A 21,019-nucleotide genomic window follows, 5' to 3' on the forward strand; every position below is an offset into this window, starting at 1 on the left:
AAAGAAAAATAAAGAATTAGTGAATTTATTTCTCTAATTTATAATAATAGAACATTTAGAGTGATTTACTGAAGATAAATAATCTTTATGTTAGGAATTCTACACCATAGAGAATACTTTAATTAAGAGGAGGTCAATCAATCATGTGTGCATTGTGTTTGATTTTTACCCTTTTTGTGAGGTGAAGAAAAGAAGAGGACATGTTCCTATAAGCTATATAGTTTGGTTATTTCTTCATAGCCAACCAAATAGAGCCTTGCTGCCAAACAAGTGTCTATAGCCCCAACAAGGATATCACTTTGGTTTCCAACAAACATAACTCTATTGTGAGTCAAGCACCTATAGCCCTAGTAGAGTTATCCAAATCACCCAAACATAGAATGTTTCAATTAATGCTTTATATTCTTTGAGCTTTTCTTATTTATTTCATTTAAAAAAAAACTTCCACTAATAATAAAACCAAGCAGCCAAGTTCAAAACAAAAGTGGTAGCAAGAGTAAAATTTAGATTTTTCACTGAAGGAGATTGTGTGCTCCTTTTCCCTTCACATCGAGGAAACATTAAATGTCATAATGAAAGATGTCATAGATATTGCCACAAAATAAACAACATGACTAATAGTGGTACGAGAAATCCTGACATATCAATCAAAATCTGTAGCTAAATCAAACTAAATATTATGCTATAAATAAGAGAAATAACTGCATTAATTTCCACTTAACTTGGAAAAAACAAGTTGCCATAGTATTATCTTCATCATCATCCAAAAGGACAATGAATTTAAAACTTTCTTGATATAGAAAACATTGGGGATTCTACCTTATCACCTCGAAACCTGAGACAAAACATGAGCACTCACCTCAAAGTGCAGTTGCATAGTTGTTCGCATGTGCACAAAGGACAAGAATTGTCTATAAAAGGCAATTACTCTTCTAATTGCATCATTCCAAACTTGTTGATTATGCCTACATGAGAAAAAGCTTTAGTAAAGTTTAAAAGCTTTGATAGCGATGTACACCCCAATTAGGTTAACTACTAGTAAAGGATAGAGGGTTTTTCTGGGCATAATATGAGACCTGTGACTAAAATACCTATTAGGCACTCACAATGACTTAGTGTTAGTTGTTAAATGGATCAGATGATTTATTGGTTAACGAGGACTAGTATTAGGTAAATACTGATATAGCGTCTCACTTCGTGGGCTCTTTGCTTGAGCTGTGAGTGCCTAAGGATACAATTGCAAAGATAACCCGTGGTCTATTTGGAAATGAACTTATTGGTGGACTAGACCAAGTTGTGGCCCAATACGAGGTTGGCATATCTACTGCAATAGACCTAAAAGCATACATGGAAAAGGATGCAATAGTGCCTTGGTGGCCCTTTGTGGCTAATTTCATAGGCTATTTTCCTAAAGACCACCAAGCATGTTGCGCCCATGCCTTTGAATTCCTTAAAGAGGCAACTAGGGAGGAACTTGCCTTTGATGCAGAGTGGCTAGAGAACTTTTGGCTTTTGTGGATAACTGGGAGCTAGATAGTGACGACAATGGCATGTCCAGTGAGAGGGAACTTCTATAGATAGAGAAAAACGTTGATGAGGAAGACAACAGATGAGACATCCCAAGGCTCTTGACAATATGACTTCTTGTGGCCTTGTGTTGTGAAAAGGAGAATGTTTTTGTGTTTTAAAACAACCATCAAAACAATTTTACAATAGTTTATAAGATCCATTTTGAACTTTTGTGGTATATATAAAGGGTCATTTACATACATATATGTACTAAATATTATGATACATATGAATAATATATATAATCTTCATATCATAGTTTTGCTAAAATTGTCTGATAGCTACACATGTATGTTTAGTCTCTTTTCTTTCCACAAGACTTTTCTTTTAACATGATGTCATAAATTTAAAAGATAACCAAATTTAGAATGAAATTTTATGCATGAAAGAGTATCATAACAAAGAAAAAGCATCATTTCTAAAATTGAAATTGAAATTTGACACCTACTTCTATCAAGTGTTAATTATAAGCTAAGGACCTGAATTGTCGCATATAGAAAACGACGTCGATTAGAGTGTATTTATTGTTTGGATTAAAAAAAATTGTAAATTGATACACCCATGTTAAAACCTTAGCATGTTTTGTTCTTGAGTCATGCACATAAAGAAGTCTTTGAATACAAGATTTTTTTTTTCATGCTTTTAATTAAAATGTATACCAATTCATGACACATGGTCATGTTAGCTAATAACCCCAAAATCTTTAGCTAGGGCATTCCGAGGGTCAACATTATGTGCAAAGGCACTTAGGAGAAAGCTCAGGACTAAACAATGCAAACCCTAAAGGGAAGCAACATGTGCAGTGACACTTCTTGAAAATGAAAAGCGATTTACTAACCCTATTCTAACTCAACCTATTGTACAAATTGACGCTAGACAAAACCATTAACTGCAATTTTAAAATAACTTCCCTTCCTTCTTAGCTTATTGGATTTTGCATGCTTTTGGACCAAGGACAGAGGAAAAAGTGAAGACCAACGACTTGCAAATCGCTAGAGGTTTCCTTCCGCCTACCACAGATCATGACATTTTCCAATTTGCTTACAGAATCTTGCAGTGGTGGGGAAATGCCATCCTTTCTTCTTTTGAGCTCATTTTCATGTTCAGAAGTGAACACGAAAAAATTAATATAGCAACCCTTTTGTTGTGCAAGATGTCGAATAGGGCATCCCCTTGAAAGCACTGGAGTCGTGGGTCCATAGCTATATTTTGATTTCTTTGAGCTTCATTTCTCTACATGTCTTGTGATCTTAGACTCTTCTGGAGGTACCTGGATGAAGTCCCTTCGTTATTTCTCATGATTTCTTGCTTTGTAGGACAATGCTTTAAATTCTATTAATAAGTAGAAAGCGTCCAACTCATCCCAGAATTGGGCTTTGTCCATCTCTTCTTTGCTTTCTTTCCGCATTATGGATTTTTTAAGAGACTTCACTGGGGACTTAGGAATGGCTTTGCCTCCTTCCTTGATGCTTGTTTTCTCTTCGAAGCTTGCACTTTGTCCCAAATTTTTGTGGAGAACATCCTCTACATCATGTTAAGATTTGATATTATCTCTAGAATAGGTAGAGACCATTCTTCTTCCTCGGCTTCAATAAAGGAAGGAAGATCCTGAAAGGAAAAACATGACTAGTTTGCTTTATTCTTTTTTGAAATAGAGCATAAACTTTGTCCTTGAGTCCGCTTCTTCATTTTTTATTGGGAGGGGCCCTAAAATCTTCTTGTCTTTCTCCTTGTTTGTGAGACCAGTTTGATCTCTATACACCTGATCTGCCTTTAAAAAGTGATGTAGTGTCCAAGAGAAGCTTTTGAGAAAGAAAAATCTTTTTTTTCCAATAAGGCAAGGAAAATTGGTTTCCTTGAGAGGGTGCAAGTTTTGGTATGAGGCTTCCCTCTCTACATGTAAGCAATTCTTGATTTTCTATAGTAGCTTGAGTCACAAGTGAATGATCACGTTCTCTCCTTTGTCTTTCTAGTTCATGTTGCTACATGAAGGCGTCATGAGCAAGCTGACTTTGACATCTCAACTCTTCCGCTTCAATTGATCTTTGTTGATCTTGGAAATCCTCCATGATCCCTTTGATATTAACATTAGTAGAACCTCTTTCATTAGTAGAATGGGTGAAATAATAAGTTGGGTGGTGAAAGACTTGGGGATTGGGGATGCATGGGTAGAATTTCTTCATTTTCATGGAAAGGGGGAAAGAACAATTTGTTAATCAAAGTAACTTCTCATGTTGAAGCCGGATCATGAATGAGAGTTTGCTAAAAATTATCCTCACAAGTAAGATAATACATACCACCTAAGTCACAATCATGTAGAAATGTTGAATGGTGATTGGAAATTTTCCTCTAGTAGAATGCACAAAAATACACCAGGTCTTTGACGATAAGAATTTTGAGGTCCCATTGGCCGAGCCAAAAAATACAAAAGCTGTAGAGTTTTTCAAACTACAACTAGGGGAAAGGACCTAGTAGTTATGCACCCTAACTTTGTGCTTCTCAAAATCCTACGTGGAAATTTCAAATCACTCTGATTTTTTTACAGCAGCTTACTTGGCAAGTCCCATGCTTATAACTAAGGTTTCAGGGCCACATCATCAAATATGATGCCACATCAGCATGCTTTTTGCCAAGGTGTCCAAAACAGCCCAAAAAAAGGTGAGACCAATAGGTGTGCAAAAGGGCCCCAATACTTGTGCAGCTGATGTGGCATCACATGATTGGTTACTTTTCACAACAAATGGTATATTTCATTCAATTATTGGTACTTATCATACAACTATTGGTGCAATGTTATACAAAGGTTGGACATTAAATCAGCAAGTATTGGGGTATTAAACCAACAACTTCTATCACAAGAATTGGAACACGCTCAACTACTGGGTCCTTTCCCCTAGATCGAAAAATACAAAAATTTGTAGAGTTTTTCAAACTATAGCCAGATCAAGTTGCACCTCGATCTAATGAAAGAAAAGTCCTCGCAACCTTAACTTCCCCTTTTAGGAGTGTAACTTTTGGAAAAATCCCTTTTCGAGGTTTTCCATGTGGAAGCATCATAGATAACCAAAGAGGCAATGAAAAGAAGTTGTAAAGACTTTTCACCAATGTGCCGCGTGTCAAAGGATTAAATAAAGTTTCCTACACCTTCCCTGAAAACTTTTGAGTTCACAAGAAGACGCCTTGCGAAAGGCTTTAAGAGACAAAAGCATGAAAAATTGGAGAAAGCATGTGGAGGCCGCACAGAAATCCGGGCTCAAAACACATAATACTACTCAAAGAATTCCACCAAGATGACACGTGTCTCAAACATTCGTGGACCCATCAAGATTATGAACACTATCAAGAAATTAGGGCAAAGAATGCCACTTGTCAAACAAGTGGTTATTTCATGAGCTCTCGACTCAAAGAGAAAATAAAGTTGTGCCATTGGTTGAGAGAAACAAAAATTAACCTAAATGCGCAATGGAATAAAAACAAAATTAGACACCCAAAAGGTTTCAAATAGAAACTACTTGCGAGAGCTGTTTGCCTTGAAATGATTAAATGTCTAGGTGTGACTTATGCCTGGAGTTGATGACAAAGAATAATGCAAAAACCCTTCATGCACGAATGGTTACAATAGTCGTCATGACTTTGTGAACATGTGGCAGATATACAAAGGAATATTTAGTTGCAACAATCATTTCGATTCTAAGGAATTATCTCTTTAAAAGCCTTAAGGCATTCCTATAAGAGGAGTTCAACACTTTTGGGCAAACAAGGATTTTGTAATCCCCTTTCTTATGAAACAATAAAAGAATGGCTTAAGAGTTCAATAATTTGCATCTAAAATGATTGTTGCATGGGTCATTCTACCTTTGCTTGCCTGTTAATTGATATTGACATATCTTTGCCCCTCTCTACGGATGTGGTTCTAATGGTTGGTAATAGGCCATGAAATCAATCATTGGATTATGAGGGCCTCCCCTTTCGCTACCGAAGATGCTTCTCAACGGGTCACTTAGCCTCAAACCGTTCTCTCTCCCGCCGCAGAGGTGTTGCTACTTGGTGGAAGGATGCTACTAAAGATCACTTGATGGTTAATGCTTCTTAGTCTAATTCTATCGGCTCCTCTTAGGAGGATGATGTCTCCTCCCAAGATGAGGTGCCCCTTACTGCTGATGAAGACTCTGTCGACCCTCTTGTTATTGCTATTGTGGCCTCTTTCACCCCTATGGCTCCTACATCTGTTGCTCCTGCTCCACAACTCCGCTCTACTCCTGGCAATTTCGCTCTTGTTGTTGTTTTGCAGCAATAGTCTGCTATTGTTCTGCAACAATAGTCTAGCAGTAACTCTGCGAGGTCCTCCCTGCCTGATTTTTCTTTGAATGTTAACAATGACAGTGTTGCCTGAACGGTTGTTTGTCCCAAGCAGAATGGAAGTCTGCCCCCCTTTCCAAAACCCGTCTTTGTCAAGTTTTGGGTTGTTGCAAGATTGACAGGTTTGTTTGGCCTGTCTGGCCTTGTTTTTGGGGTTTGTACCCCTGCTTAGTTTGTTTGCCGCCTATAGGCTGTTGTATGCTAATTGATAGCCTTTTGGCTATGTGAAGGGTCAACACCCTTGTTAACGTTGCTTTTTAAATCAAAAGCATGTTTGTTCTTAAGTTGGTCAGTGGATTGTGCCTTTGTTTGCCTTTTACTTGTTTTGCTTATGTTGGCATGCTTTGTGTCATTTAGATTTAGAAGTAATTGCTGCATACTCATTTCGGCTTCTACAATTCTTATTAAATTTAAAATAATGATTCATGTAGTGGAATTTACTCTACCATTGTTCTCAGATTGGGAATTGGATTATGCCATTAGAAAGAGAATCTTTTAAAAATGGTTAATTATTGTGAGAATCTCGAAGAATTACTCTACTTTTCATCGAGCCTTGACAAGTGCTTCACATAGAAGGATTTGAAAGCTATGCTCTATGTCTGAGACACTTTGTGTGTTTCTTTCTCCTCCCAACAATGAGGGGTTGTGGTGTGATGTTCTCATCTCCAAAAATCAGTGTTTCCATGATTCTCACAAAAAGGGAATTAAAGTGTTGTAAAAGCTCTACTTCTCGCACATTGCCTTAGTTTAGTGTTTATTTCTTTTTCCTCCTCCCTTATCCATTTCCTTGTTAGAATGAAGAGTTGGCTTCTAAAATCCTAGAGGTTGTTTCACATGCCGCAAAACTAAATCAAGGGTCCCATGCCTATGAAACTTCTAGACTGCCCTTATTTAAGGTGCGAGCCTTCTTAGGGATCATCTTTCTAATTTCCTTTAGCTTCAACCATGCGCAGAGAACATAGGCCATTGAGATAATTATTTGCAAAGTAAAAGATTTAAATTGATACATTTTTACATACTAAGGGAATCAAAGATGACAACATAAGTAACAAAAATGATATATAGTTCCAGGTAACAAGTCAGCATCACAAGACAAGCCACATTCAATATTACTTGTTGAATCTTAGCTCAAGGAAAAAATGAGGCCAGCAAAATTAAAATATTTACTGTTGTCAAAATAGTATGTTGATCTCCTGGTTATTCAGCTATACAAGCTTCCAATGATCTTGAATTCTTGCTGTGAAAAAACCGCTATGATATAAAGATGTTACATCATGGATAAGAATAATGCATGCTTATTAACAGACTTTCTATTCCTAAATATACTAAACTATTTAAAGCCTAATTTGTGCACGTGTTGACTATTAAAGGCACTTCTATGCTGATTGAAATTGAAAGGCTAGAGCTATTAAAGACAACTATGACATTGAGAAACCAAAATCTGTGTCTTGAAGGATCTTAACGGGTCCATTCAGTTTCTCTGACCAGTGCATAAATTCAAGTGCATGCTTCTAATACACAACCTGTGGCTCAAAATCAGCATAGTCCACAGAACCTGATTCTATAGGTGGCATCATATAGGTTGCTATTAATTCTGATGCCAATGCAGCTATTAAAGGAATCCTTTTCAGGTTCTTTATGAAGCTAGGAGCTTGGCTTTCTCCAATCGCTAGAATCTGCTCATTTATCTCTACCATCCTATCAAGTTTCCTCTTGAACTCTGGATTTTCAACATCCAAGACTGCAGGGAAAATCCTAGCTGTTGTTCGGTTTGTCTGCAGGAATCAAGGGAATACAACTTGTAACAGCTGAACAAAACATACCGCAACTCTCTTTTTATATTTTTATAAGAATTTTCTTCAGAGTAGTAAGACTATATCCACTATTTCTAGCTCACCTCAATGATCACATGCATATCGAACTCTTTTGTGTTCAGTCCAATTCCCTCATAAAATGCTGTCCTCTGACAGTCGTTTAGGTACATTGTAACATAAACCTGCAAAAGGAAAATGCAGTGTTCAAAGAAGAAATTTGCCAACAAAATATGTAAGAACAAGATAAATCTCCAACTATTACTGAATGAAAGTAGTTAATATAATATTTCCTAAATCAGAATGAGATATCATAAATTGACATTACTAACCGAAAGACAGAAGAATCTTGACCATAATTTTGCTTTCCAGTCATTCAAAAATTGCGGCTGTGCCTTCATTAGTGCTGAGAAGAAGTCACCATGTCTGTTTTCATCTTGGCACCAATTCTCAAAGTACTTGAAAATAGGATACACTTGATGCTCAGGATTAGCTTTAAGATGCCTGTAAATGGTAATGTACCTCCAATATCCAATCTTCTCTGACAGATAAGTGGCATAAAATATGAATTTAGGCTTGAAAAATGTGTACTTGCGTGCTTTAGTCAAGAAGCCAAGATCCAATGCAAGATTGAAATCTGATAAACCCTTGTTGAGAAACCTGTAGAAAATGAAGTCATTCATCATGTCTTATAAGTGAATAGATGCATCACAGCACAAACAAGAACTGTGTTACCTAGTTTTCTATTTACATGAAAGTGTTTTCATCTGTCAGTTTGCATGAATATTTTTCCAGCCAGTAAGCATAACAATATATATGTCACATCATATGTGTAATCAAGGAGCCATTTTCATTGAAAGTTTATCTACCCTTTTCATATCTATAGCTATATCAATATATATAAAATCTGATCCTAGTGGTAAGATAAGATAAATTGTGACATACCCTGCATGGCGAGCTTCATCTCTGGACATGAGGGAGAATATCTCAGCCACAACTGGATTTGTTTTCTGCAAGTTTCCCAACTCAGATCAGTTAGCCTCTCTGCATACCCTGTAATGTCCCCTTTTAGGATATCTTGGAATATCGGGACAATTACATCAATATTAAGTAAGAGAGAACAATGCATAATACTTCTACAATGCTTGGATAATCTAAGAATAATTTTAATTAGATTAGTAAGGTGCTTCTTATATGAATGTGAAATGTTGTAATCGACAGTAATATATAACCTTCCTTATGTAATAAAGTCTGATGTAAATACTGTTCCCAGAGAAGTCTATTATGAATTCTGATATAGATTCCAATTACCCATCACGAAGGGGGTCTGATGTGACATTCCAAAGTATTATTACAGACCAAGTTTATGGTTTGTATAAGAAGAATTAGAATGTCTTGTTGAGTTTGGAGATCAGATTATGTTTACAAAATTATTTGCCAATGAACTAGTTTCGCTTCTTAGGATAGTATCAATACAATTCAAACTATGAGTTCAATCTGCCCTATCAATGATGATCTGCTGGTAAACAGAAGAATCACGGCGCAAAGGAGGAATTCAGACTGATTGTTGATTGTGTAATGCTGACTAGGAGATGATAGAGAATCTGCAGAATAGAGGACATGATCTGCTGTTGGTGCTGGACAAATCTGATTTGTAGAATGTGGGACCGAATGTTATATGCTTCTATCTTATGCTGAGATCGATGATCTAATGGAAGGGAAATATCGAACTCATATACTTAACATGATGCCTGTTCCAAACAGCATGTCTCTAACCAACACGTCTCCCCCCACTTAGAACGGCCAAGCATTAACACGTCTAAAAGACTAAGTTAACACGTTTTAACAAAGAGTCAATTCATGTTTAATCATAACATAGAACTGATTTATATATTAACCAATTCATATATATTAAGCATTACATAGAATCGATTCATATATTAATCGATTCATATTAATTATCTCATAGAATCGAATCATATAATAGTTGATTCATATACATAATACAATGTATATTAATTAGTGAACTAAGTTGACTCAATCAGTGTAATATATTCAATATATCTATTTTATGTTTTAATGGTAAAACTTCTTTAATAGTTAATATAATATTAATAATTGAAATATGAACGTTACATTAAAATAAAACAATAATAATAAATAATAATCATAACAAATAATAAATATTAATAATCATACATTAAAGGAAAATCGTGAAGTCTCATAAATGAGACGATTTTCCAATATTATTAAATGTTAATTAATAAATGTTTTAATTATCGTCTTTATTTAATCCCATGTCCAAAGAGGGGTTATGACAGTCCGCCCTTCCCGAATTTGCTTGTCCTCAAGCAAATGTTTATTTTAATTTCCTCAACTAAGCCATCTACCAACATGAGTTAAACAACACAGAGCATATACATGGGAAACACGAAGCATACACGTGGAAGGCACAGAGCATACACATGGAAAACACGAAGCATACATATATGCAAACACGGAGTATACATGTGAATACACACATTGTGAAATTTCTTTCTTGTTATGAGTAGAAACACAAATCAACACCAGCTCGATGTAAAAACATAAACATTCAATCTAGTTTGTGACCTCAGGTAGAGTATTTAAGAATTTCAAATGGAGTAAATATAATGAGTCTGATTAGCCATATCGACAAAGAGGATAGATAGCACAATGTTTGGATACTTTCCTCAAGTATTAATTAAAAGGACTATGCTTAACTCCCTATTCGCCATTAATGAAAGAGAAAAGATTTAGACACAACGAGACGCCCGTAGCGCTTATCAGGCCCATGAGCGGTACACTCCCCCTTGGCCCAACTGATGGCAGACTTTCAGTCATCCACAGCGGGTTGCCTACCTGACAAAGGCCTAGTTTCTGCTGACCTCATTGCTCTATCTCTCTCCCACACTAGTGGTGAATGTGAAGTATGCATCTATTATTAGTCAATTTCTTTAAGATTATACTGTTATCAATGAGATAATTCCATACTCATTCCCTAGTGAGACCAAGGAGAAGTAGGTGCAATAGGATGCCCGTAGCGCTTATCAGGCCCAAGAGCGGTACACTCCCCCTTGGCCCAACTTGTGGCAGATTTTTGGTCATCCACAGTGGGTTGCCTACCTGACAGAGGCCTAGTTCCTACTATCCCATGGCCCTATTCCCTTGTATCTTACTGGGTTTGGGTATGTAATTTATCCATTCATCATTACTTAATAATTAATCCATGGTTTCTTTATGGGACTAATCCTTGTGATCTTAAAATCACATTAATAATGCAATTCAAGACTGACTTGTAATTTCAATAAATATTTGTGTATGCATTAGCCTTCTCTGTATTCACTTCTTCAGTGAGATCAAAGGATTTAGACGCAATGAGACGCCCGTAGCGCTTATCAGGCCCAAGAGCGGTTTCCTCCCTCTTGGCCTCACTAATGGCAGACCTGCAGTCGCCATAGCGGGTGATGTCCCTGACAGAGGCCTAACATCTGCTGACCTCATTGCTCTACCCCATTTCCTCACTAATGGTCCATATGGAATTTATGATTAATTTATTCTCAATTTAAATGCCAGCTTATATATATATATATATATATATTTTTAATAATAATAAATAATAATCATAACAAATAATAAATATTAATAATCATATATTAAAGGAAAATCGTGAAGTCTCATAAATGAGACGATTTTCCAATATTATTAAATGTTAATTAATAAATGTTTTAATTATCGTCTTTATTTAATCCCATGTCCAAAGAGGGGTTATGACATACCCATTCATCAAGTTCTCTAAAAATCACAGTGTCAAAACATGCCTGTTATTTTAATCGATTTTACTTCTGGATAACTGCTTAAATCAAATATTGAGAAGAAAACTTCCAAACTTAATAGATAACGAACATCAATTTGTGCCTACACTAGAGGGATAGTCCTTGCATGAATGCCTGTTTGTTATCCTTTTCTAATCTACTTTAAACATCAATATGCTATATGTGTTGAACTATTAGAAACTTGTAAACAAGAATAACTAGATACTGCTTTATCAGTCAAGATATATTTTAATGAACAACTTCTAGATTTTCAACACAACCCCTTGAAGGTGACTGCTGATATTGATTTGACAGCCACATCAATGAAAATTTCAGAATTTCTCACTATTGAGAAAGATTAAAACTACATTGTATAAATAAAATCATAGATATGTCATCAATGCAATCCTAGGAGGCTAGGAACATCTAAACGGCATTTGATCCATCATCTATCATACCTTCTCTCTCTTTCTCTGGATGCAATAATTTTTGCAACAGTATGGCCATCTATGGCTCACTCGTCAAGCTAGAATCATGCTTAGCTGTGGAGGTAACAAGAGAGAGCCAAAAATAAAGAGCTCATATCGACATGTAACAAAAAATAGGTCAATGGAACTTGGAAAGTGCAATCAGCTATAAAAAGTAACTAAGTATCCAAGGATATGAAAAATAACTTAATACAAAGTACAAAAGAGGGATGAACAAAACAAGTAAGTTTCACTCTAAAGTGGTTAAAATATTAGCAATAAGATATCTAGTATAAGTATAAATAACCCTACAAGAGGAGGGCCCTTAGAAACATGTCGCTAATGAAGATCAAAGATACCATGCAAGAAGAGCCCACACCAGAAGAATGAACATCATCGACTGTTGCCATGAAAGGACTCAAGCAAAATCCAAGAATGCTCATATGGGAATGACTTAGTTGGGCAATTCCTTGATGATGCAGGAGCATCTTGTCTACCGTGCCAAAATGGGAGCACCAATTGAAGACTGGATATCCAAGATATGCTGAGGGAGACACGTGTGTGATGACTACAGAGAAGAAGAATGACGGTCCAGAAGAAAGTGGAAGAGACCAAATTGGGCATGGAAAATTAAAGGTGTCATCAGGAAACAAAACGCCCTCAATGATGGAGAGGCAGAACGTTGAATTGAAAAGGCATCAATTGCCACGTTGAAAAGGTGTTTTAAATTTCGGTGCAGATTTTAAATAACGGAAGGGAGAAAGAGAAGAGGGGCAGCATGGATAAGAAGGTAGGGAGACCATGCTGAAAACAGGGGGGAGATGGGGTTGCAGTTAAAGTGAGAGCAGCGAGAGTGGAGAGCTTGTTGAGTCCATGGGTAGAATAGAGAATGCAGGGGAATGTGAGAATGTTTATTTGGATTGAAAGGCTATTGAAGATCATTGATGTAATTTTTGTTTTTGTTTGTAGTTCTGATATGAATATGAGAATGTTCATTCATTGCAATCCATGAATGCAGAGCGTATCTGCATTAGCTTTGTTATTTTTTTTCATGTATTAGGCAAGAGCGAGTTTCTACTGCATCACTTGACCAAGAGATACTCCCCATAGAGGATCACTTTACATTCACGGTCATGAACATTTAGGAGCAGAGAAAAAACTAATAACATGGATCCATTTCTTGACCTGAACTTTGGATAAGGAGGAAGCCCTAGATGTTGGAAAAAAGCTATCTCCCTCTGAGTGTGAACACTGGGACTGCTTAGTGCCTCCAATGCTTGAGTATTGGACTGAAAGAAGGAAGTAATCATCCTAACAGATCCACAACTTGCTTAAAAAGTTAAATGGATACTGAATTAAGATTAATAACCTTTCAAAGAAAACACATGTATCTATGATTAGGGCAGTGAAAGAAGGTGGAGAAAGAACCACTACTCCTCACATAGACAACGGTATTTCCATTGGATCTCATAGTATATGAGGCACCAAAAAATAAAGCGGTTCTCAATCTTAACCTCCTAAGTGGTACATATGGTAGATCCTATCACCCTGCGAGTTACAGTGGTAGGTCTTGACGGTACATATGGTAGATCCTATCACCCTGCGAGTTACAGTGGTAGGTCTTGATAGTAGATATGGTAGATCCAATCACCCTGCGAGTTACAGTGGCAGGTCTTGACACATAATTCGGGGCACCACACGCTCCACCAGCCAAGTGGAATCTTCAATCTATGTGACCAATGATGTTAAAAATGGCCACAGCCATCAATTTCTAATAAATGTTCAACATAGAGAGCCAATTTTGGACTGAGTGGCTGTGGAGAAGTCCAACTGGCTTAAATACATCGAAATTTATATTCTTTCTAACAATTTTATTGATGACCTCCCATGAAGGAAGAAAGTGCAGAGGGGCATCTAAGACAGCAAGCTCACGCCTTTTAATAAGCCAGTTTATGGAGGGTGAGTCAAAAACAAGATGTTATTTTCAACACCTCTTTTCCTCAGGAGAATAAATTGCTAAGGGAAGTTCTAGAATGATATATTGTGTATCCTTTATCAAGTGTTAAATGCTCAGTCATCTTTCTACAAAATCTAGTTGGTCAAAGTTTGTTGGGGAATATCCCCAAAAAAGGTCCAAAATATGATCAAACCCTGCATTGAAAACCAAAAGAAGAGGTGGGAAACGTCAACTTTGAAGAGGAGTGAGTTGGAATTGTTGAATTCAATGTTGGACCTGCTAGATGGTGGAAAGAAAAATTTGCAGGGATTAATTCTTAGGCTTGGCAGTGAAGCTTGATCACTTCTAAAAGGAGGTGGTATGTTGCAGGCTCTAGCCAAGCAGGAAACCAGTTTAAAGCGTCTAGCAGCAGACCCTCAAATACTCAAGCCAGGTGTGCAATTTTTGCAAGGTGTAGTAGGGGTGGCTGGATATCTGAACATCCCAGTTGACCATCTTGGTTCTTCTGTTTGCAGGTGAATTGATTTGAGGATGAGGAACAACGACATGCAGCATTATCATGAAAGGCTTCAAGTTGTAACCAGAATCCAAATGCTCCTGAAATGGAGGGCACATCAGGTCGATATGCCTCTCTGGCCCTGACATTGCAGTGTGCACATCTTCAATGCATAGAATAGCCTGTGTTTTATGTTCTCCCTTTTAGGGTTTATCTGGAAGAAATAGAATGATCCATTATGAATCCTTACCATGTATTTTGGGCCTTGGCAACAGGCATTAGCAACATTGTAAGAGTTACACGCTATTTCGGAGTGGGTACTCGTTATCTGGTATGATGGTCATGCTTAGCAGTAGTTTCTATGCCTTTGTGGAGTGGGTCTGGAGTTTTAATTCCAAAATCATTACCTTTACACTTGTGGGCTGCTTTGGCACATTGCAATGTTTTATATTTGACTAAGGGAAATAATAAAAGACTAAATATTCTCATTCCAGACCAACTGTCCCAAACCAGCTTCTAGTAAAGCAAGGCCTTGGAATATACTACAATAAGGGAAAAGGTTCATTGAGGTTTCAATGTGCATTTATCTTTGATTTCCATTTCACAATTACCAGAATCACAAGATTGTGTGATAACACTCTTACACTTTAGTATATTCGTACTTCTTTCCCTGGACTTGGATAAGAAACTATGGATGATATATACGAAGATAGATAGATGCCTAATCAACTCTGATCATCATCAGCATTGAAGACTCGTGACAAGAGATAAATATGGAGCTGTATCTTATCAACCATTTTGTTCTGACAAATTTGTATGTTGGATTACAAGGTCGGTACACAAACTGATACCTCGGGGCACTAATCTTTCAGGAATATTAAAAAATGAAGTTGACTATGCTAAGCTGAACCATGCTAGTAATTAAGATGTTCCAGTGTGTGCTTTAAGGAAAATCGCAGGCCCCAAAATTATCTTCCCATGATAGAAAATATTCACAGCAAAATTGCACTTGTATCTATGTAAATTAATTTGCACAAAATTTTATAATTTCAATAATTTATTTACACTTTTTACTAGCCATGTTTATGGTAAGCTATTAATATTGTCTCCGATCCTGATTTACTGAGCATTCCTCCTTTCTATAGACTATGTCATATCCTACCCGATTCATCAAAATTTATTACAGTTCGAGTGATTCAGTTTAGTAGAAATTAGTAGATTAACAGTGAGTGTGAATCAACACTTATCACAGTGAAAGTAAATCAACACTTACCATGCTTTTCTTATCAGAAATATTAGGCATTCAACAAGAGCATTATTTTGCACCGTCCACTAGGGTTTCTTTCAAGTTGAGTTCTCCCACAACAAATTCGCAAGTGAATACAAGGGACAGAGAGCTATTAGAAACAATGAGGCCAGATGCAAGCCACATAGCAAGTAGACACCACGTTTAGTAACTTTGGCAAATAAATGATTAAGGTAAACGTTGGTTTTCAGGTCCCGGTCTAGCCAGCACTCCATTTTGGTTGTGGGATGAGGTTTCTCCTTTTTACCCTACATCTATTATTTCAAGTTCAAGCATCCTTGAGGTCTTAGGGGTTTGTAAGAAAGCTCTAACGTAAACAAGCCCTTGCCAATCTGCTCACATCCCAGGAGAACTGGCTTATTCTTCAGGTCTAGCATTTAAGAACAATCCATCTCCCAAATGTAAAAGGGCCAATAGGTCAATGGGGGAGAGCCCCACATGAGCACCAGCATATTTAATGGGACATTCTAGGTTTGAACCCTAGCTAGTCCAGCTAGTCCATGGAAAATAACATCTACTACATAAGCACCTCAAAGTCGGGTTATGAAACAAGAGAATAAAAATAACTTGGCTATAGAGCAAACTTAAAGATGCTCTGATACGCTCCACAGGATAAGAATATTATGCGTGAGTACTAAAATTAAATTAAAGAAAAAACGAAAACAAAAAAAACAGAGAACGAGAATTGCAGACCTTCAGTCTTCTCCCAAGCTCCTTATAGAGCAGAAATCCGGAGAATTCAGCAGTACAAGACCTCTCAAGGAACTCAACAAAAATCTGCCTTAATGGACCTTGCATCTTATCAGCAGCGGCTTTGAATTCAGCATTCCTGACAAAATGGGTCTGGTTATAATCTGTCTTGAATTCAGCCAGCAATGCCTTGAACTCAGACTGGTCAAGATTCTTATTGATTTCAGTGTTAAAAAGTCTCTCCATCTCATCAAAATCGGTGGTGTAAAACCGAGGAGAAAGCAAGGATTCCTTCATGGGTTCCTTGGCACCCTTCCTGGGTGCATCCTTAACAACCTCTGCAGCCATCACTCTCACAACACGAGGAGAAAAGGAAGCAGACGAAATTCTTTCCTTGTTTATCAATAATGAGTGATGATTTAAGCTCCTGTATGACGATAAATAGGAGGAATCATATGAGGCAAAAGTCCTGGCCTGAGCCATGCCGGATAATGAATGTGCTGCTATGGCTGCCATTGAGCTGCTCCTCTTACTCCACAAACCCGAGAAGGGCTGTATTGTTATAAAACTTTGAGGACCTTATAGGTGGTGTTCATTTGGACACGTAGGATTTCAACATGATCAATAGGAGATTGAGACAACTTAATTTTATTGGCTTCAGGGATTCCATTGGATCAATACATGCTATAGACGATGAATGTGATGTTACAGAATCCAGGGAATGGATAGAAAGATCTGGGTTATATTATTAATCCATTTCTTGCATTTTATTTTATTTTATTGATATTCGTTGCTGTTTTTTTTAATGTATGTCTTGCATTGGTTTTAGTTTGAAAGAATGTTTTGGTGATATTTTAAATAGGCTATATTTGTTAGTTTTAGAGTTGTAACGATGCATTGCATATTTTTAGTTTTGAATTTACTTCAAATTATCTCTAATGCAATATGATATAAATAACAGTATTTTTTTAATTATATATTGAATACAAATAGAACATAAAGAATACATATATTTGAAAGAAAAAATAGTTAATGTTTGAGTTCAAACATTTCATATCAATTGTCTTGAAGTTGATTAACCAGATCTTGAATTTGTTAAAGGTGAACAGTGACTATTATATTTTTCATAGATAATCCTTGAAGCTACGAAAACAAAAAAAGCAATCTTAAAAATTATGTCAAGGTACAACATTGGTTTCTTGAAAATAGTTGCTTGAAAACAAAAAAATACATATGACCTTCCAAATATGCTTCAAAATAACTTACCTAATTGAAGTAACATTCACATTATTAGGGGAAATGATCCAATAGTTGAGCATGTACCAATTGTTGTGAGGGTTGTTGATACCTTTTGTTCCAAAAATTAAACAAATAAAACCTATTGTTTGAAACAAAAAATATCAATTTTTGTTAGGAAATGTACCAACAGTTGTTAGGAAGTGTACCAATAGTTGTTAAGAAATGTACTAATATTGTAAAAAGTAACCAATCAGGTGATGCCATGTCAGCTGCACAACTATTGGGGTCTCTTTTGCACACCTATCAGTCTCACTTTTTTGGGGGGTTGTTTTGGACACCTTGGCAAAAAGCATGCTGGTGTGGCATCATATTTGATGATGTGGCTCTGAAACCTTAGTTTTAAGTAGGGGACTTGCCAAGTAAGCTGCTGTAAAAAATCAGAGGGATTTGAAATTTCCAAGTAGGATTTTGAGAAGCACGAAGTTAGGGTGCACAACTACTGGGTCCTTTCCCCTATGTATTTCCAAAATAAAAAATAGTTTCTTTCCATTTCAACTTATGATAAAGTACAGCTGCAAGCTACGTGGGAAGAGCTTAGTAAAAGAGAAGAGATTTATTGGAGGCACAAGTCTAGGGAACTTTGGCTAAGAGAAGGAGATAAAAATACCAAGTACTTTCATGCCTCAGCCAAAGCCAACAGAGCAACATCATCAATATTCGCCATCAATGATGCTATCATAGGTAATAGGATCACAAATGCTTCAAAAATTCAAGAAGGCAGCATAAGATTCTTCAAAAATCTATTAGCTCCTAGCATTAACTCTAATCCCATTCTTAATCATGGTGAGCAAGAAGTATTGGATGTTATTCTACATCTTATTTCTTAGCAAGATAATGAGGATCTAATCAAGCCATTCACTATGGAAGAAGTTAAGAAAGTGGTTTTTTCACTAGCATTAGATAAAGCACCAGGTCTGGATGGATTTACAACATTATTTTTCAAAAATGTTAGGATGTAGTAAGTTTTGATTTTACTAGTAGTTCTTGAAGAGTCAAGAAAAAGTACTTCAGTTTAAAAAACTTCAATGCTACAAATAGAGCTATCCTACCAAAAGTTAAAGATCCAAGAACTTTTGCAAAATTCAAGCCTATGTCTTTGTGCAATACAATATATAAGGTTCTTACTAAGGTTATTTATCTAAGGTTGCAACATTTAATTCCAAAAATTGTCTCTCCAGAACAAGGAGGCTTTGTACCAGGAAGGGAGACTATGGAAGGGGCATTGGTTGCCCATGAGGTACTTCATTCGGTTCATACCTCTCACTTGTTGTCATTTACTGTCAAATTAGATATGACGAAAGCCTATGATAAGGTAAAGTGGAGTTTTTTTTATAGCAGTCTTACATAAGTTTGGTTTCTCTTAAAAATGGTGTAAATGGATTAAGGCATCTATATCAGGAGCACATTTTTCAGTAATCATAAATGGGGCACCAGTAGGGTTCTTTGGAGCTACCCAAGGAATCAGATAAGGAGATCCACTATCTCCTTTCTTGTTTATTATTATGGCTGAAAAATTTAGTAGATTAATCAAATTTAATCATGATAGGGGTGTTTGGAAAGGTATTCATATCCCAAGTACATATATTTCTGTTACACACCCTTTATTTGCAGATGATACTTTGCTATATGGAAAATCAACTTCTTAGGAAGCCACCCAAATGAAGACAATACTAGAAATTTATACATTTGTGTCAGGACAACAGATAAACCCTTAGAAATTTAAGGTATTTATTTTGAATACTAAGGCTGCTACTAAAAGAAAGATTATTAAGATTTTGGGATTCAAGCTAGAAGAGTTACCTTGTATATACTTGGGTATACCTTTATTCATGGGAAATAATAAGGTATCTTATTGGAAAGATGTTATTGAACGGATACAAAACATAATTTCAGCGTGGAAAGCTAGCTGACTATCACTTTCAGGGCGCATCCTACTTATCAAAACTGTCTTGACTGTCATTCTAAACTATTATATGTTTGTACTTAAAGCCCCCAAATCTGTGATTCTTCAAATTGAAAAAGTCATTAGGAACTTTCTTTGGAAGGGAAATTTATGTGAAGAAAAGAAGATTCCATTAGTCTCACTGAGTAATATGGCAATTGGGAAAAGAGAGGGAGGGGAAGGTTTACATGACTTGGCTAAACGAAATAAAGCCTTTGGAGGGAAATTAGTTTGGAAAATGTATACAATGCCAAACTCAAAATGGTGTCAAATCATGCAAGCTAAGTATCTGGACACACCTAATCCTCTTAGAGTTCTTGTGTGTGTGAAAAGTGGACCTGTATATGTATCTGGAATACACAACACTTCAATTAAGTCATTACATGTATGGTTAGACAGATATAAGCATGAATATGAAAACCATAACAAATCGACCCATTGCCTTCTAAACGATGCGAGTATAATATTGCTCTCAGATTTGTATAAGCAATCCAGTGACTAGACAACACCAAGACGAAGGATTTAATCTATATGAGTATGATATTAAGCTAAGTGGATGCAAGATTAATCTAACAAGATTTTAGCAATAAATGAGATAAATGATCTAAATATGTATGCAATATTCTCAATGAACCTAGAGCAAAAGCAACATAATAACAATATATTCTCCAGGATTTTTGAATAAGAGATGAGAGCCTGAATTTATAGAAAATTCAGAAAGAAACCAAAGGCTGAGATCAAATGATGATGAATGGTCAAGATTTTCCAAGAGGAAGCACAATCTAGGTGAATTGATGTGATTGGATGCTTTTCTCAGTTTTAAAGGAAATTGAACTAAAATTAAGATAAAATCAAGAAAAACTGATTTATTCTCTATTTCATTCAATTTTAATATTTAATTGTTTTAATTTCTTTCTTTGAGATTATTTATCAATTTGTTTTTTTCAAGATTATCTCCAATTGATTTCTTTTCTCAAATTTTTAATTCTTTTTTGATCAATTAATTCATTTTTTTATTTATTTCCATTTTTGAAGATTTGTGCTCATAATTTCCAATTCCTCTTTCTTGATTTGTTTCCTTTTTTGAAGATTTGATGGCAAATTGATTTATTTAATTAAATATGCAAAAGATATTTAATTAAAATAAATAAGATAATTGTTTAAAATGATTTACTTGGAATGATCAATTAATTAAATAAATATTTAATTAATATTGAGTGATTAATTTTGCCATGTGACATTTGATGATTTTAGAATTAATCGTGTGCTCAAGATTTATTTAATTGCCTT

General features: G+C 36.0%; 1 protein-coding gene across 1 annotated transcript; it reads right to left on the reverse strand.

Annotated features, from left to right (window-relative positions):
* Positions 1-7,056: 7,056 nt before the first annotated feature.
* Positions 7,057-17,050, reverse strand: LOC131045563 (magnesium-protoporphyrin IX monomethyl ester [oxidative] cyclase, chloroplastic). The gene is made up of 5 exons (XM_057979156.2): positions 16,492-17,050; positions 8,685-8,749; positions 8,072-8,399; positions 7,826-7,924; positions 7,057-7,703 (listed from the first exon to the last, which is right to left on the reverse strand). Exons 1-5 carry the CDS (start codon positions 17,002-17,004, stop codon positions 7,440-7,442), a joined length of 1,269 nt encoding a protein of 422 aa, XP_057835139.2. The 5' UTR covers positions 17,005-17,050; the 3' UTR covers positions 7,057-7,439.
* Between the last annotated feature and the right edge of the window lie 3,969 nt (positions 17,051-21,019).

The sequence above is a fragment of the Cryptomeria japonica genome, chromosome 10 (genome assembly GCF_030272615.1).
Source record: "Cryptomeria japonica chromosome 10, Sugi_1.0, whole genome shotgun sequence".
NCBI classification, from domain to species: domain Eukaryota; kingdom Viridiplantae; phylum Streptophyta; class Pinopsida; order Cupressales; family Cupressaceae; genus Cryptomeria; species Cryptomeria japonica.